The following is a 19,000-nucleotide window of genomic DNA, read 5'->3' on the forward strand; positions in this document are numbered from 1 at the left end:
AAATTCACAATGCATTTTACAAATATGCGCTAGGTTTTCACATTTTTCTGAAATGTCTTGATCGTGAACTTGGAGAAAATTTTCTTTTGCAAACACTTCGTCGGTTACCACTGTTATGGCCTTTAAATGTGGAACGAGACGTATGGTGTCCAGTCTCCAATTCAATTCTGGGACAGCGTCTATAAATTCGTCAAATGATGTAATAACGGCATTTACGACTTCAGGGGTTTGAATCTCTGGGCAATTGCTCATCATAATTTTGATAGCATCATGCACAACCTGGTGCACACGAATGAAGTAGCCACCTTGGTCATCTTCGAAAAGCAAAAGTGAGCAATTTCTTAACTTCATGCGTATTAGTTCCTTGTCCTCTTCATGAAAGTCGTGGAGTACGTTAATGATATAATTGATTGCTACGTCCACGTTTAATTGTTGTGGTGCGCAGAGGGAAAGGAGAGTGAAAAGGTGTTTCACAATCTCGTCGGAAGTCATCAGTGTTTCGACGGCTAGCTTAATTGCTTGTGTCATTGACTTTGGGTAAATTGGGTTTGTATATGCGAGTGTATCCTCCGTAGTTTCTATTTTGCCTTTTTCTAACATCCTCAGGTATTCGTTCCAGCCAAAATGCTTCGATGCTTTGCCCTGTCGCATCCCTTTGACAAAGACGGCAGCGCCTGCTAAAGCAAGTGGTTGATAGTCTAGTTTTTGCGCCACTTTTCTCACTATCTCGCTGTCATTTATTCCAGATAGCTTGGCCAATAAGGAACAGGCATCGTCGGGCTCCATACCTTTGCTCGCTGAGATGTGATTAACAAAAGAGTCTTTTGGGGGGATTGACCTAATGTCTTGAGTTGTAATCAGCATCTGACCCCTTGCCCAAGTTTGGATTCCAGCCTGTGGTAAATGGACATGCATAGAGGACATGGTGCTGACGTTGTCAACAACCAGTAACCAAGACGTATAACAGCTAATTTTTACAGCAATAAGCATCTTAAGATAAGTAATCTTTTCCTCTACTTTCCAGTCCTTGGAGCTGAGGATTTCCATAACCGAGTAGTCTGGACACTTTAAAAAGCGAGCAAATGAGACATATGACTCCAAGAGTGAATCTGGACAAGCTGCATTTAAGGTCATCACAAATGAGGAACTGCCTGGGATATCCTTAATCTCGTCAAAGTACCTCTTAGCTACGAGGCCAGCTAACTGTGATTTGCCACTACCAGGATTCCCTGAGATGTACAGACAACTCATGTTGTTGTCACTGGCCTCTTTTAGCTCCCTCAGTTGCTGGGCTATTTCTGACACCTCGCGTTCACGACCACCGATGTCATGTGAAGGTTTAGGAGGGAGAATACAAAACGAAGGCGTTTCTTTGTGAAGCTGATCTTCAAGGACCTGGCGTTGATCCTCCTTTTCTTGAACTTCTTGTTCAAGGTCATCAACCTTTTTAAGGATCTGTTGTAATTCTTCGGTCGGAAACGTTTTCTGATTTTTTAAATCTTGCATTTTTACAGTGTGAAGACCAAGGCCTTGAAATGCCACCTCAACTTTGTTAATAGCATTCTGAAAATCTGTGTCAGAGAGTCTTCCTTGTTTCTTATGAGCAAATACTTCGTTCCTGAAGTTTCTAAGATGATCCACGTTCGTCCTTACAGTTGCGCTAAGACTGCGCCCAACACAATCGGAGAAAAGAATGGCGTAGAAAAGCATTGTGCAATCCCATTCTTCCCTGTTTCCTTTTTTCATTGTGGTTAAAAGATGAGCATTTCTTGTTTGGTTTCGGGCAGACTCTCCGTTATAAAAGTCCATTCCATTTGGAGGCTCGTCTTTCCATTCTCCTTTTGTTAATTTGTGCTGTTTGTCCCATTCTTGTTTGAAGATTTCTCTTAGGCCTTCGGTGAGAATATCAGTTGTTGCATAACAAATTCTGAAGTAATTCAGCTGTTCTTTGGAGTATTCTTTGGAAATGGACATACTTGATGTACCTCTGGTCCTTGGAACCTTTGGGAAAATAATCCCTTCTGTTAGCAAATCAACTCAAAGGGACAAATTAATTTATACCATAGAATCAAAAAAGAAAACAAGGAGCACTAAAAAGGAAAATAAATAAAAGGGTCGCCATATCAATGACTTATAGCTCTCTTCAATGCAGTCTCCCCACACTTTAATAGATCATTTTCATCATCTAAAAAATTTTAAAGGCACCGGACGAATTTTCGATTAGTTTAAAATTCTTGCGTTCATGCGTTCCTTCACACCTTCATACGGACTAACCGTACAAAAATTTAGACACTTGTAGGTTCTTATTTGCATAGTTATTATAGTGATTGATATTTTGTCACATGGAATAAAATCACACCTGGGCACTTGCAGAATCAAGGTCCAAGAGAGAAGTCCTGTATTTTTTTATATTCTGTATTAAAAAAAACCGTTTTGATTTTTAAATGTACTGTACAGTTTTTGTCACTGTATTTGTAACTACAGCAAAGTTTTATGGAATGGATAATATTTTATTGGTAAGGCTAAAAAGCAGTACACTACAAAAATTTTCACAATTAAAATCCAAAATTTCAACATCAAATCTGGAGCGTTTTTTTTTTTGGATATGAGAACCTATTTTTCTTGGTCAGATTGGATAGGTTCTTATATATTTGGGTATTAAAAGGCAAAATTTCAGCCTGTAGGTTCTTTAATCATTAGGTTCTTATACGCGGTTTCTTACTGTATTAGAAACTCTTCTTTTTATTTTACTTTATGACGGCGGCATAAGTGACGTTCACTGTGACGTCATGTACCTGAAACAGATCCAAAAGCAGCAAATGTCTATATGTTCAGAGGTTTAACTACGTTTTCAGTAAACCCCATAGTGTAGGCAATTTTGACCTACGTCACAGGCATTTTTATTACAAAAAGCCTTTGCTTTCACTCTCACCTGTCCTATTATATCATATGAAGTGTCGGCCGTTTTGACTGACGTTGCTGTTTCCCAGCTGCGCGATTTCCCATATAAATAGCAGAATCTAGGTAACTCGAAGTCTGAAGGGATAGCGGAGAACTGGATCGAACCATTCGAGTTAGCCGAGTTAAAACGACTGAAAAGTGACGTGAAATTCAAGAAAAATGATGGGCCGTAATTCGAGTTTAAAGGAACGACTGAGGGTAAAGATTTAGGAGCCTTATAGGCTCCCGAACGACCTTTTCCTAGCTTTTCCTATTTCAACGCCTTCTGCTAATATGGCCTGTTTCGAATAGGATCCTCTTAATACTTATAGAGCCACATACTGTACTGCAAGCCTAAACTTATTTTGGACATTAATATTTCTGTGCATGAAAAACAGGCAACTCATTCGTCATGCTACAACTGGCGGACACACTAATAATCAATCAAATGTGTATTGCGCGCGAAGTGAGGCGCCAAAGGCGCCTGGCCTCGCGAGGCTTATAATCTTGTCGCGCGTTAAACGCTTTTCCCGCGCGTGGTGTTACCGACCTACAAAGTCGGCCGGTCTATCTATACTTACATATATCGCGATGGCGTCCGCCCTGACGTCATCTAGTGTGTGACGTCACGGAGCATTTTGTGTTTCCAGGCAACACCGCAAAGTGACTACGCTTTGGTCATATTTCTATGGGTTTCGGTTTTTTGCGGTCGTTAAGTGCTCTTTGCAATGAATTTCGAATGCAAAAGTACTTTTAAGAGCAAATGGAGCGATTTTTGATAATACGCCTAAAGATATGAGCGAAAATCGAGGTAACAAAACACGTTTTTATAGCAGACGAGTTTATACCGTATCGGCTTAGTTCGGCATCTGTTCTTGAAATGCGAGGAAATGAGTTTACGTTGGGTTTTCACCGTCAAAACAGCAGTCATTCTTCTGAAAGGTATCTTTGAATTTGTGTTTAATAGGGCGCGATCAACTTTATACAAGGCGCGCTGGCGGAAGTTCTAGGGAAATGCCTTTCAATAAAATATTAGCGTTGCGTTCACAACAAGTTCCTCGTGGCTTAGTGGTAACAAAACGTTTAGTTTTTTTTAATAGTTATTGTAGGTTTGTTTTGCTTTTTTATATAGCTTGAGTTTTTTTAAAATTTATATATTTTCTTCCCTATTTCCCCTTCAACTTCTTGCCGTTCCTCCAAAGTCCTTCGCGAGGTCCTGCGATTCATGTATTTCTAGTAATCCTAAGCTATTGTTGCCAAGGCTGCGGGTAGATAGATAGATAGATAGATAGATAGATAGATAGATAGATAGATAGATAGATAGATAGATAGATAGATAGATAGATAGATATTCTGTTTATTTCACCCACTTGCAGCAATAACTGAATTGTCGGGGAAGGTCATTGTCGCATACAATTAACCATTTACATACATTCACTGAAATTTATAAGTTACAAAGTCATTAATTCTTCTGGTATGACCATGTTGACGTCTGATGAGACTCAAAAGCGGCAGGAGAGGGGATGATGTTCTTAATAAGGGAGGACATTTGGTGTGCAGTAGCCATAAACCGCTTACAAGCTCCTACTCTCTTGTCACTAAGAGACTCCAGGCCGGCCAAGACCAAGGCTTCCGCATAGTCTACCCGGCCAAATATTATTTTGAGGGCTTTCCGCTGTACAGACTCAATTAACTCATCAAGATATAAAGGGATCGCAGCCCAAACTGGCGAGGCGTACTCAACAATGGATCTAACAATACTACAGTAGACTAACGCGAGATCGTTAGTGCCCAGTCCAACTCTCTTGAGGGTCCGCAGCACAAACAATCGCTTAATAGCTTTAAACAATTTAGGGTTGTTGAAACAACCTTTCTGCCAAGCTTCCCCAGATTGTCGGTTTTTTGTAGATGATATACTTACTGTTAACGAAGAAGGCTAAGATGACAACTGTAGCATGATTACAGAGTTACTACTCGAAAAACCAAGGGAAGCAGAGTGTCAAAGCGGAAACGGGATCTTTCATGCCTGTGCGTGACATCTGTTTTTATTTTCGCCGTAATTCAAACCACTTGAGACTAAAGAAATACCCATATCAATTGCATATTTCACAGCAAATTTTATTGCATATTTTCACCATTTGCGTCCGCTTACCGCTTTCACAATCTATACTAGCAGTAACCGATGGTTAGGAGGCTAACATGTGAGTTTACCTTACAGATGTGATTGATGAGAACCGCTTGCATAATTGTTTACGTGAATCAGAGAAAGCCGTTTTAGTTCCAGTGTCAAAAAACTAATTATTGCGGATCATGAGCGTAGAAACTGAATTGAACAACACAGTAAACAGTACTCATATTTAATTCTACGATTTTATTCACAGTTGCTTAGATACATTAACCTGCGAACGGTGAGGACAGCTGTGAGGAGCGAAGAGAGAAGGCTGTATTCACATTCAAAGATACAATGAAAACAGTAATGCGTGACACAACCGTCAACCTGAAATGTATACAGTCACGACTGCATGAAGTCTTATTATTCAATCGGGTATTCAATCTGTGTTTAACGACCAAAGGCCTTGCATTGATATGCAAAAGAAAATAACGAAAAAAGCTTAGTTTACCACTGGAGTTTGAAGCCTATTGAAGCTTTCAGAAGCGACGTAACATGCTTGGAAATGTCTAAAAATACAAAACCCATGCACTGCGCTAAAACCTGAATAAACTTTATTTACAGGAATTTCTAGACTTTGCTAACATTCGTTTCTTCCCAACAACTCGTCTCGTACTAAGCTGAGATCAGGCTCTACTTTCATTTTCCTGGGTAAATAGATTTCCCACCGGAAAGGAGAATCGAAAAGACTCATTACTTGTGTACCTGAATTACGTGGTCTTGCGAATCGAACAATGATTGTTGCATCCCTTGCATGTACTTTCACGTGATTACTGGGACATCAGACGGACTTTAAACTCAACACCAGGGCCTTCGCGGCCACATACCATGTATGTTAGTCGGTACAACACGAGCATCCCAAGAATGTGGACAGATTTGGGAAAAACCTCGCTTTACAGTTAATAGAGTATCGCTGACCACGAATAATCTGCAGGCTCCTTTTGTTGCCCGCAATTACTCAGTGGAATATTTTCATGGTAAGTACTGGCCTGTTTCAGGCGTTTAGATGAGCGGAGAATTTCGCGAGTGGAGAGCAGAGAGAAAATAACAAGCGGGCGGGAATCGAAAAAGAAAGCAATATGTCAATTGCACAATGGTGTCAGTATTTTCATTTTCAGTGTATTCGACCTACTCAGCTCGTCAACTAGCAGCTAATCATGTCTTTCTTCTTCATATTACGCTTACTTAATAACTTTTTTGGTAACCTGAAATTGTAGTTCGACCACTTGCTATGAAAGTTCAGCCATACATGTTTTTCGTATAACAGTTGCTTGAATAATTAAGAATGTTACATTTTAGCACCGTAAACGGCACCACTTCACAATTTAGTACGCCAATAGGGTATAAGAAGCACAATCATTTTTGTAAGGGAGGTCCCCCCGGGTTTTGCTGTCGATTGTTCCCCGGTGGGGTCGGACAAACGACACTGAGAGCACAATTAATGGGCTCTTTCTTCTCCGTCACCTTCCTTTAATATATCCGTTTAAAAATGCATATATTTTATAAACTAAAGGAGAGCCTTATACAGTTTTGAAGGCCAAAATTCATTTACACATTGCTATGCAAATCAACTTCCGTCATGCCTGAATTGACAACACAATCAATGGAGAGGTTGAAAAGCTTGGCGAAACAGGATCAGGAACACGTCGCTTACATTCTTTTCACCACATTTCGCATTTAGTGTCGTAGTCCATCAAAGAACAGTATCCTATGTTCACTGCATTCTTAGCAGGATTATGTGTGCGATTCAGGCTCAACATTTCAAACCATTGCTATTTAGCACTGTATATGGGCTAAAAATTAGAAAATTGTTTACACTTTACGTTTAGAGACAGTCTGTTATCTTCGGGACCGCGGCAAGTTGACTAAAATACTCAACACTTGGTTACAAAGAGCTATGATCTCATAACAATTACGGCAAAAAAGCCAAAAGGTTGCCAAATCGACGTCGTTTTGGGCAATTTTAATCATTTTGGGCAAGGTTAATGATAACTATGACAAAATTCTCAAATCTTATTGGTTATCAACTGCCCTAATTTCAGCCTTAATAGGACAGTACGCGTCATGCTAAGTAATTGGACTGTACGCGCCATCACGCGCGCGCTTAAATGGCTGTTTTTTTTTCCATTGCTTCAAAAAAGAGCCTTATATATCACAAATTTTGTTAAAGTTATGATTAATTGGTAACAGAACTTCGTTTCGTCCAATTCGGTCTGTAATCATACTCGTAATTAAACAAATTGCACTCCCGCTACGCGGTCGTCCGATTTTGTTAATCATTCGACATGATTGCAGATCGAATTGGGCTCCTGGACTCCACTCAGTCCTGTTACCATTACTTAAAATATCAAATATCACCCTTCTACCGTGACGGCGTCAAGCACTGCACCACTCGGATAGTCAGTTTTTGAAGTACTCTTAGCTACTCTTAAAATTTTAAGGAACGGTTTTTTCCTACAAGTAGACACCCATACTTGCAATGATGTAAATGATGTTCTTATCGTTGAGGACACAAGAAATGCGTGGAGGTTTGAAGCATTGGTGAAGCAAATAATTTGTAAAAACACGTCGCTTGGGTAGACTTATGGATTTTGCTGTCTTGTCAAGAAATTCGTTCTAAATGAGGAGAGTATCAGGGGCACCCAACGAGAATATAGTTCAAAACCACTTAAACATAGCATTGCTGAACGTATTTTAGTATATAAACGGTAGATATAGGCATATTTTTATCCTCTAAAAGTTTTTCATCTGTTCGCATTTCCTAGCTGAAAGACTAGTGATCCGAAAATTATAGGGATCAAAACTTACTTTTTCGAAAATTTCAGCTCGAAAAAAGGCTTCCGAAAATTCTACGTGACCTTTTTAGGTAAAAATCCGTTAAAAATGGGCGATTATACCATTTTTTAGATGTTCCAAAATCCTAAGAGAGGCAGGCAAGCGAGAAATTTTACCACAAATGTTCCGAAAATTCTAGATCTCAAATCATCTTCCCAAAAGATATTTTTCCAAAAATTGACGTTGGATGTCCTTGAGAGTATCGATATAAGTTACTTCAGGTTCAACACGGCTCAAAATAGTACACCTCGTGAACATTGCTACAGGCCGAAAAAACCTTTAATATTCTTAAGCTATTGCAAGTCCACTTCGTTTGAACAGTTTTAGCGCCGGATGCCCCACGTCAAGCATTTCATTCACGATTTGTAGCTGACTTGATGTAAACGACCCACTACTTACATATACTGTTTACGACGAAGGTTCGGATAACAAATTATTGTAGCATGGTATCTCAGGTATTTGTAAAGAGTTACTGCTTGAATGACTAAGGGAAACAGACTGCGTCAAACACGGTTTCTTTCTTTTCAATACGCCTCTGAGTGATGTCTGTTTTTATTTTAGTGGTAATATCAAACCCTCCCAAAAATGCGCATTTTAATTGCATTAATTTCACGGCTCTCGTACCATTTGGTTTCGTTTGCCGCCCTCACAATCCATAGCTCAGTAGAGTATTGTCTTCGCGAGTAGCCAGTTCCAGGCGTTCAGTTGAGCGGAGAATGGTGCGAGTAGATAGCAGAAAGAAAATAACAAGAGGAATCGAAAGAGAAATCAATGTATCAATTGCACGATGACGTCAGCGTTCTACTGTCAGGGAATTCGACCTAGTCAGCTCATTCACCCACAGCCGCTTATCATGTATTTCTTCTTTACTATTCTAAATAAATTATTCTGGCCGACCTGCAGGTCGATGACGAGCGCGGAACAAATAATGTTGCAACAGAAATTTTTTTGACAGCACTTAAATACATATATACTGTAAAAGTTCACACCTATCGTTTTTCCGCGCGCGAACAGTGCGCCGCGGAGCACGATAGTTAAGAAAATGTGGTCCACTACCCATCCAAGAAAATTTGGTAATCACGTGACCGTACACCGACCGACCGACCGATCACCCGAGAGTCCGTCCGCACCACAGGCATACCAATGTAAAATAATTCAATTAACAGGTATGGCAACTGAAATGCAACTGAAGGTTTTATTTGGAAAGAAATCGCATTGCCGCTCGGACTTTTAGAAAGAAAAAACAACAACAAAGCCGTGTCTTTTTCGTCGTTATTTTTGTTGTTTACCCTCACGTGGATAACAGAAGAAGTGATTGAAAACAAAAGAGACGAATTTTGTAGGAAGAAAAACATGAAAATTCAAAGCGACGGTGAGACAATGAGAAATGCTAGCGGCTAGCAAGGAGCGGCAGCAAGGTGAAAATGAGCGGCAGTGAAAAATATAAGCGAACATGAACACAGGAGACAAAATCTTGGGTAAGCACATACGACGATTCCTTCATAGAAATAATGTGTAATTTCCTTTATTTTTTTTTTTTGCTAATTAGAAAAAAAAGTGTGCTGCACGTGCAATTTGTTTTTTTGCTAATTAGATCTATTAGTCTTGAAGCCATTTTCATTGTCGTCTCCGTTTGGCATTACACGATTTAAGATTTTTTGCTAAAAAATATTATTAACCAGAGCTTCGCTTTTAGCCCTGGCTAAATCTATATATTATATATCAAGAGCACAAGTGCAAACAAGGCATGACATAATTAGCTTTCACCTCACACCGTAGGCAGAGGAGGGAAAACCTTTCTAAGAATTTCTTGAAATGAAATGAAATGGCTTTTATATTTTGCTTTTTAAATCAATTCTTTTTCATGGGGAGGAGAGAGGGAGGGGAAGGTGAATTACAACAAAGATCTGTCCTGCTTTCCACGACACACTGCACTAGTCACGTTTGCTATACTGTCGCCCCATGCATAAGGGAATCCAAGACAGTCTTGGATTCTGCATTCCACGCCGTGGATTCTGATTCCAGGTACTGGATTCCAGTCTTTTTCTGTGGAACTTGGATTCTGGATTCCAATCGTTAGTGGGATTCCGAATTCCTTGAGCTGTATTCGGGATTCCGGATTCCACAAGCAAAAATTTATCGGATTCCCCTACTTGGGGTGATATATGCGTCACACTGCCGTAAATTGGTATAGAGCTAGGAAAGTTAAAGTTTTCAATACCGTTTGGCTCCCGGTGGGTATTGTACTGTAGTGACGGGAGTACTCGTTAAAAATTTTCGTAGACACCCGATTTGTATACTTGTATTGATGTAAATAATGTACTTACTTTTTTGCGATTTTACTCAGTCTCATTGCAATGAGCTGTTAATGAGAGCGTCTGCTTGAATGACGAAGGGAAACTGACCGTGTGAAAATGAAAGCGGATGTTGAAACATACCACGACGTGACATCTTATTCCGCACCACCATACATGGGAATATTCTGCATGAGGGGGGGGGGGGGGGAGGGGAGGGGGTAAATTGGCGTATTTAAGTATTTGAGTTGGGCGTAAAGACTACACGCACAAAAAAGCTATTTACCCCAAAAATCACTGAATAATTTCTGTACCCAAAAACACCTCCCTAGTATATCATACATTCATGTGAATCAAGTTGACTGTTTGGGTTATTATAGAATTGAATAAGAGCGAATGTGCTATTGATAAAATTCGCGTAGTTCAACAATGTCAACATCCAAAATGAATCTCATGTCGTTAAAAAGTTATCGAAAAGTGACCCGAAAAAACCATTACTAACCAAAATTTCAGACCCTTCCCCCCCCTCCCCCCCCTCAGAAGATACTTATAACCCTCTAACGGGCAAAGATTTTCTTTCCGCAAAAGCTTCTTCTGCAGGGCGCGCTGAGGCTGGGAGAGAGGAGAACGCGCTTGGCTCGGAACTGCCAAAACGAACTAAAGAACTGCTAAAACCGATGACTTGTGTCGGATCTGAATCAGTCTGAGTAGGTTGAAAGCCGAAGACTGATCCCAACGACAAAGCGATGGAAACTAATTAAACAAAAAGGAAAATTAATACAGTCAAGTTGCCGTTGTTATTGGGGACGCCGCCCTCGAGCTAGGGACGGCTAGGCGGAGCGAGAGCGAAACAATTAATACGCCAATAGGGTATAAGAGGCACAATTATTTTTGTAAGGGAGGTCTCCCCGGGTTTTGCTGTCGACTGTTCCTGGGTGGGGTCGGACAAACGACACTGAGAGCACAATTTAATGGGCTCTTTCCTTTCCGTCACCTTCCTTTAATATATCCGTTCAGAAAAACACATATTTTTATAAACTAAAGTATATCCTTATGCAGTTTTGAAGGTCAAAATTCATTTTAACATTGCTATGCAAATCAACTTCCGTCATGCCTGAATTGACTACACAGTCAATGGAGAGGTCGAAAAGCTTGGCTTAACAGGATCAGGAACACGTAGCTTACATTCTTTTCACCACTTTTTGCATTTAGTGTCTTAGTCCATCTAACAACAATATCCCTTGTTTACCGCATTCTTAGCAAGATCATGTGTGCGATTTAGGCTCAACATTTTGAACTATTGCTATATAGCACTGTATATGGGCCGAAAATTAGAAAATTGTTTGCACTTTACGTTTAGAGACAGTCTGTTATCAACCGTGGCTAGTTGACTTAAACACTCAACACTCGGTTACAAAGAGCTAGTATCTCATAACTATTGCGGCAAAAAAACCACAAGGTTGTCAAATCGACGTCGTTTTGGGCAATTTTAAGGTTTTAAACATCAAATAACTTTCTACCGAGACTGCATCAAATACTGCACCACTCGGATAGTCAGTCAGTTTGAAGTATTCTTAATATCTTAAGGAACGGTTTTTTTTCTACAAATAGACATCCGATTTATATACTTGCATCGATGTAAATGATGTACTTACTGTTGAGGACACATTCAATAAATGCGTTGAGGTTTGAAGCTGTGGTAAAACAATTCACACGTCGCTTGTGTAGACTTACGAATTTTGCTGTCTTGTTAAGAAATTCGTTCTAAATAAGGAGAGTATGGGATTAAGTTACTTCAGGTCCAAAACACGGCTCAAAATAGTATACCTCGTGAACATTGCTACAGGCCAAACTTTTTAAAAATTTGTTTCCAAAAAACAGCTAACTTTCTTCGTCACCGCGCGCCTAAGCAAGGTAACTACGGACACTTAATGCTTGGTCGCCAAAAGATACATTAATGTTCTTAGGTTATTGCTGGTCAGGGTCAAAGTCGCAAGTCCACGTCGTTTGAACAGTTTTAGAGCACGATGCCCCAAGTCAAGCATTCCATTCCCCAATTGTCCGTTTTTCACTGCAAATAGAAAGCCACACGATTTGTAGCTGACTTGGTGTTAATAAACTACTACTTACTGTTTACGACGAAGGCTCGGATTGCAAATTACTGTAGCATGGTATTTCAGGTATTCATAAAGAGTTACTGCTTGAATGACTAAGGGAAAAATACCGCTTGAAAGACGGTTTCAGTTTCTTTTCAATATGCCTCTGCGTGACGTCTGTTTTTATTTTAGTGGTAATATCAAGCCCCAAAAAATGCGCAATTTAAATTGCATATTTCACGGCTCTAGTACCATTTGGTTTCGCTTGCAGCCTTCACAATTCATAGGTCATTGCCTAGGGGTGGATAGCTCATTGGGGTATTTTTTTTGGTTGGTTGCCTATTCCAGGCGTTTAGATGAGCGGAGAATGGCGCGAATAGAAATCAGAGAGAAAATAACAAGCAGAATCAAAAGAGAAATGATTGAATCAATTGCACGACAACGTCCGTGTTTCTACTGTCAGGGTAGGCGACCTACTCAGCTCATTGACCCACAGCTAATCATGTATTTCGTCTTTACTATTTTAAGACTGCGTAATAATTGGACACAAATGCATCCATATATATTTTGGTAGCCTGAAGGTCGGTGACGTGTCTGGAAGAAAATAATGTTGCGTCAGGAATTTTTTGACAGCCCTTTAATACATAATTTTATATACTATAAAAGTTCACCCACGCGTATCGTTTTTTCGTATAGCAGTTATTTGAAAAAAAAAAAGTATTAATATATATCAATAGCACAAGTGCAAACAAGGCATAACATAATAACCGTTCACCTCACACCGTAGGCAGACGAGGGGAAACCTTTCTAAGAATTTCTTGAAATAAAATGAAATGGTATTTATATTTTGCTTTTTAAATCAATTCTTTTTCATGGGGAGGAGGTAGGATGGAGAAGGTGAATTACAACAAAGATCTGTCCTGCTTTCCACGATACACTGCACTAGTCACGTTTGCTATATTTCGCTCCATATAAGAGAATCAAAGACAGTGTTGGATTCTGGATTCCACGATATGGATTCCGGACTCCAGGTACTGGATTCCAGTATCTGTCAGTGGAACTTGGATTCTAGATTCCAATCGTTAGAGGCATTCCGAATTCCCTGAGCTGTATTCCGGATTCCACTTAAGCCCAGGATTACGGATTACGGATTCCACAAGCAAAAATTTATTGGATTTCCCTACTTGGGGTGATATATGCATCACACTTCCGTAATTTAGTATAGAGCTAGGAAAGTTAATATTTTTAATACCGTTTGGCTCCCGGAGGGTATTGTACTGTAGTGACAGGAGTGCTCGTTACAAATTTTCGAAAACACTCCTGAAGGATACATGAATCTCGTTATGAAGCAACAATTTATAACTAGCAGCGACAATTTTAAATCGCGATAACCTTTTCAGTTGACTAACAGATGGCCTCAATCATTTGTCTAGCTCCTTAACGTCAAATACCCCCAAAAAGGTACCACGACAACTCCAGCTGCTGTCGTTTTACATTTTAGTAATCTGAGAAGTACCACCTCACAAGTTATACCCCAAATGATGTGTGCAACGATTTTGTAACGAAGGCCTCCTGGGGTTTGCTTACTTTCCCTGTCGATTTTTTCACCTTCTTTTAAAACTCCCCGTTTTATATACTAGAGGGGAGCCACATACGGTTTTGCAATCCAAAATCCATTTAGACATTACTATTCAAAACAACTACCGTTATGGTTGAATATTGCCGACCCGCTTAATGGAAGTCAAATAAGCTTGAAGAAACAGGAACACATCGCTTCAATTCTTTAGTATTTGGATGTTGTCTTTTTCTTACATTTAGTCCCTTAGTCGATCTATGAACAGTATCTTCGTAAGATACCTCACGTCCACTGCATTCCAGGAAGGAGGACCATGTACATTTATGACGATTCAAGTTCAAAATTTTCAATTATTGCTGCAGACTAAAACTAATTTACACTTCGCGTTAAGAAACAGCCTGTTTTTGGCACCGCGGAAAGTTGACAAAAATACTCAATGCATGGTTACAAAAGGTATTATTCATTAACTATCGATGCGAAAAAGGTTGCCAGTCGACGTCGTTTTGAACACTGATTTTAAGGTCTGAAACATCAAATAATATTAAAATACCTTTCTACCCTAAAATCAGTGTAAAATGCGTCAAGCGTGGAACAGCATCCACCTCGATTGTCAGTGTAGTGCTTGCTCTTAATAATATCTTAAAGAATTTTTTTTACTATAAGTAGGTTACGCGATCTGTATACTTGCTTTGATGTAATCGGATGTACTTACTTTTTGCGATTTCACTCAGTCTTATTGCAAGCTGTTAATGAGAACGTCTGCTTGAATGACGAAGGGAAATACTGTGAAAACGAAAGCGCATGTTTACAACATGCCACAAAGTGACATCATATTCCGCACAATCAATCCATGGGTCATAGTCAGGACGGTGGGGAGGGGGAGGGAGAGGGAGTAAATTGGCTTATTTAAGAATTCTGCGTTGGACCTAAAGCTGACTACACGCACAGAAAAGGTATACGCACTACAGCCATTTATGTACTACAGGAGAGCCTCATGTTTGCCAATCCAAAATTCATTTAGGCATTACTATGTAAAACAACTACCGTTATGCCTGAATAATGCCAACACACTCAATGGAATTAAAGTCAAATAAGCATGAAGAAACAGAAAATGACTTGTCGCTTACATTCTTTAACGTTTGGGTGTCTTTCTTACATTTAGTCTATCTGTTGGTCTAACTATGAAAAGTATATTGATTCGATAAGGTACCTCAACGCGTCCACTGCATTCCTAGCAGGATCATGTACATTTATAATGATTCAAACTCAATATCTGGAACCATTGCTCCAGGCGAAAGTTTATTTAAACATTGTGTTAAGAAACAGGCTGTTTTCGGCACAGCAGAAAGTTGAAAAAAAATACTCAACGCATGGTTACAAAGAGGTATTCAGTTCCTCAACTATCGATGCGAAAAAGGTTGTCAGTCGACGTCGATTTGAACAATTCTAAGGTCTGAAACATCAAATGATAGACCTTTCTACACTAAAATCAGCAAATCAGTGTAAAATGCGTCAAGCGTGGAGCAGTAGCATCCACCAGGATTGTTAGGGTAGTGATTGCTCTTAATATATTAAGAAACGGTTTTTTACTACAAGTTATAGACACCCACATTAATGATGTTCATGATGTACTTACTTTTTGCGATTTCACTCTGTCTTATTGCAAGCTGTTAATGAGAGCATCTGCTTGAATGACGAAGGAAAATACTGTGAAAACGAAAGCGGATGTTTACAACATGCCACAACGAGACATCATATTCCGCACCACCAAAAATGCGCATATTGTGTAGCTAACGTTATCCACGGGTTATAGTCAGGGTGGGGGGTGGAGAGGAAGAGGGGGTAAATTGGCCTTTTCGAGATTTCGAGTTGGACCTAAAGACTACACGCACAAAAAAGCTATAATACCCCAAAAATCACTGAATAATTTTTGTACCCCAAAACTGAACACCACCTTTTTGTTATTAATTCATACATTCATGTGCATCACGTTGACTGTCTGTGAGTTACTATAGAATTGAGTAAGAGCGAATGCACTTTTGAAAAAACAATCGCGTAGATTACCCGCCGGCAAGTAAGAATCGAAAGGTCTCATATTTGGTACAGAACCTGTGTACCTGAACTACGTGTGCTTGCTAATGGTACAATGATTGTTGTACAATAAATAGATTACCGCTGACCACGAATAATCTGCAGGCTCCAATTGTCGTCCCCAATTACTCAGTGGAGTATTTTCATGGTAAGTACTGGCCTGTTTCAGGCGTTCAGATGAGCGGAGAATGGCGCGAGTGGGGAGCAGAGAGAAAATAACAAGCGGGCGGGAATCGAAAAAGAAAGCAATATATCAATTATTGCACAATGGCGTCCATATTTTCACTGTCAGGGTATTCGACCTACTCAGCTCGTTGACCCGCAGCTATTAAATCATGCATTTTTTCTTCATATTACGCCTACATAATAATTTTTTTTTGTAACCTGAAGCTGTAGGTCGATGACGTGCGCATGCTATGAAAGTTCAGCCACACATGTTTTTTTGAATAACTGAGAATGTTTTAGCACCGTAAGGGGTACCACTTCACAATTTATACGCCAACAGGGTATAGAAGCACAATAAGGGGGGTCCCTCTGGGTTTTGCTGTCGACTGTTCCCGGGTGGGGTCGGACAAACGACACTAAGAGCCCAATTTCTTCTCCGTTACCTTCCTTTAATATATCCGTTCAAAAATTCATATATAAATATAAAATAAGGGAGAGCCTAATACAGTCTTGCAGGCCAAAATTCATTTACACATTGCTATGCAAATCAACTTCCGTCATGCATGAATTGACGACAAAATCAATGGAGAGGTTGAAAAGCTTGGCGAAACAGGATCAGGAACACTTGGCTTACATTATTTTCATCACCTTTTGCATTTAGTGTCTTAGTCCATCTAAGAACAGTATCCCATGTTTACCGCATTCTTAGTAAGATCATGTGTTTGATTCAGGCTCAACATTTTGAACCATTGCTATATAGCACTGTATATGGGCTAAAAATCAGAAAATTGTATACCCGTGTTTCGCTGGCTCCACTATCCCTGAGGGAAAATGCTATTATCTCATAACTATTGCGATAAAAAGCCAAAATGTTGCCAAAGCGACGCCGTTTTGGACAATTTTAAGGTTTGAAACAAAAAATAGTACCTTTTTACTGAGACTGTGTCAAGCACTGCACCACTCGGATAGTCAGTCAGTTTGAAGTATTCTTAATATCTTAAGGAACGGTTTTTTCTACAAACAGACACCCGATTTATATACTTGCATTGCCGTAAATGATGTACTTACAGTTGAGGACACAATAAATGCGTTGAGGTTTGAAGCCGCGGTGAAACAATTAACACGTCGATCTCTTGCGTACACTTATGGATTTTGCTGTCTTGTTAAGAAATTCGTTCTAAATAAGGACAGTATGGATATAAGTTACTTCAGGTCCAACACGGCTCAAAATTCCGGGGGATGGACTCCGCATATGAAAGGGGTGGGGATGCTCGTCGTCTCGCTTAGGGGTGTAAATTTCGGATTTGATCTCACTTAGGGTGTTCTGGGCAAAACGCCATCATATTTAGCCGTGAAGGTCTTGTTTAGGGTTGCACGTGAAAAAATATGAAAGTATTATATTGTCTGTGTTTTAACATGGTCTCTTTTGGGGGGACAAAAAAGCTTGGGTGACGTCCAGATCTGTCTCCTTTAGGGGTTTAATTCAAAGTTTCCGACGAGCATCCCCACCCCTTTCATATGCGGAGTCCTCACACCTTACACCTCGTGAACATTGCTGCAGGCCAGACTTTTTAAAAATTTGTTTCCAAAAACAGCTAACTTTCTTCGTCACCGCGCGCCTGGGCAAGATAAGATATTCCCGACAAGTAAATCGCCCGTCACGGGGCCATTTTCTCAAATTTTGAAAAATCGTTGCGTGAAGCTGAAAACTCCCCGGGGGCTGGAACTAAGGCACATAATTGGCTAAATCTAACTTCCTGTGGGCCGAATTGGGGGGAATCGGAGGTAACGGAATTTTTATGCGAAGTTTCTTACGTCATAGACCAGATCTGGTCAATTTTTGCGCAGGGGCGGAAGACAATGAGTTTATAAATGACGAAAGGCGATTGGTGTGCAAAAGAAAATAATAAAAAAAAGCTTCGTTTTTACCACTGGAGTTTGAAGCCTATTGAAGCTTTCAGATGACAAGCGACGTAACATGGTTGAAATCGTATAAAAATACAAAAACCATGCACTGGAGTGAAACCTGAATAAACTTTATTTACATGGATTTCTAGACTTTGCTAACGTACGTATCTTCCCAACAACTCGTCTCGCACTAAGCTGAGATCAGGCTCTCCTTTATTTTTCCTGGGTAAATAGATTCCCGGCCGGCAAGGTGAATAGGAAAGTCTCATATTTGGTACAGTACTTGTGTACCTGAATTACGAGTACTTGATTGTTGCATCACTTGCATGTGTTTTCACGTGATTACTGTGACATCAGACAAACCTTAAACTCAACACCAGGGCCTTCACGGCCATATACCATGTAACACGAGCATCCCAAGAATGTGGACAGTTGCTATACAGTTAATAGAGTACCGCTGACCAAGAAGCAGGCTCCTTTTATCGGAGTATTTTCATGGTAAGTACTGACCTGTTTCAGGCGTTCAGATGAGCGGAGAATGGCGCGAGTGGAGAGGAGAGAGAAAATAACAAGTGGGCGGGAATCAAAAAAGAAAGCAACATGTCAATTCCACAATGGCGTCAGGTACTTTCACTGTTAGCGTATTCGACCTACTCAGCTCGTCAACTAGCAGCTAATCATCTATTTTTTTCTTCATATTGCGCCTACTTTATAATTTGTTTTGGTAACCTTCGTATAACAATTGCTTGAATAATTAAGAATGTTACATTTTAGCACCGTAAGCGGTACCACTTCACAATTAATACGCCAATAGGGTATAGGAAGCACAATCATTTTTGTAAGGGAGGTTCCCCCGGGTTTTGCTGTTGACTGTTCCTGGGTGGGGTGGGACAAACGACACTGAGAGCCCAATTTAATGGGCTCT

General features: G+C 40.0%; 2 protein-coding genes across 2 annotated transcripts in view; both read right to left on the minus strand.

The window, feature by feature from the left end:
• Positions 1–19,000, minus strand: part of LOC140924385 (uncharacterized) — a 158,870-nt gene that overhangs the window by 2,546 nt on the left and 137,324 nt on the right. The gene's annotated exons all lie outside the window — the stretch shown is intronic.
• LOC140924939 (uncharacterized) lies at positions 30–1,995 on the minus strand. Its single transcript, XM_073374919.1, has 2 exons — positions 109–1,995; positions 30–56 (listed from the first exon to the last, which is right to left on the minus strand). The coding sequence occupies exons 1-2, from the start codon at positions 1,972–1,974 to the stop codon at positions 30–32; spliced, it is 1,893 nt and encodes a 630-aa protein (XP_073231020.1). The 5' UTR covers positions 1,975–1,995.

This window comes from Porites lutea, chromosome 14 (assembly GCF_958299795.1).
Source record: "Porites lutea chromosome 14, jaPorLute2.1, whole genome shotgun sequence".
In the NCBI taxonomy this organism is placed as follows: Eukaryota; Metazoa; Cnidaria; class Anthozoa; order Scleractinia; family Poritidae; genus Porites; species Porites lutea.

Bases quoted from the DNA above. Each gene is read 5' to 3' on its own strand.
- LOC140924939 (XM_073374919.1), bottom strand. From the start codon at position 1,974: ATGTCCATTTCCAAAGAATACTCCAAAGAACAGCTGAATTACTTCAGA. The intron at 57-108 runs GTAACCGACGAA...TTCACGATCAAG, and splicing joins ATTTAAAGGCCATAACAGTG to ACATTTCAGAAAAATGTGAA.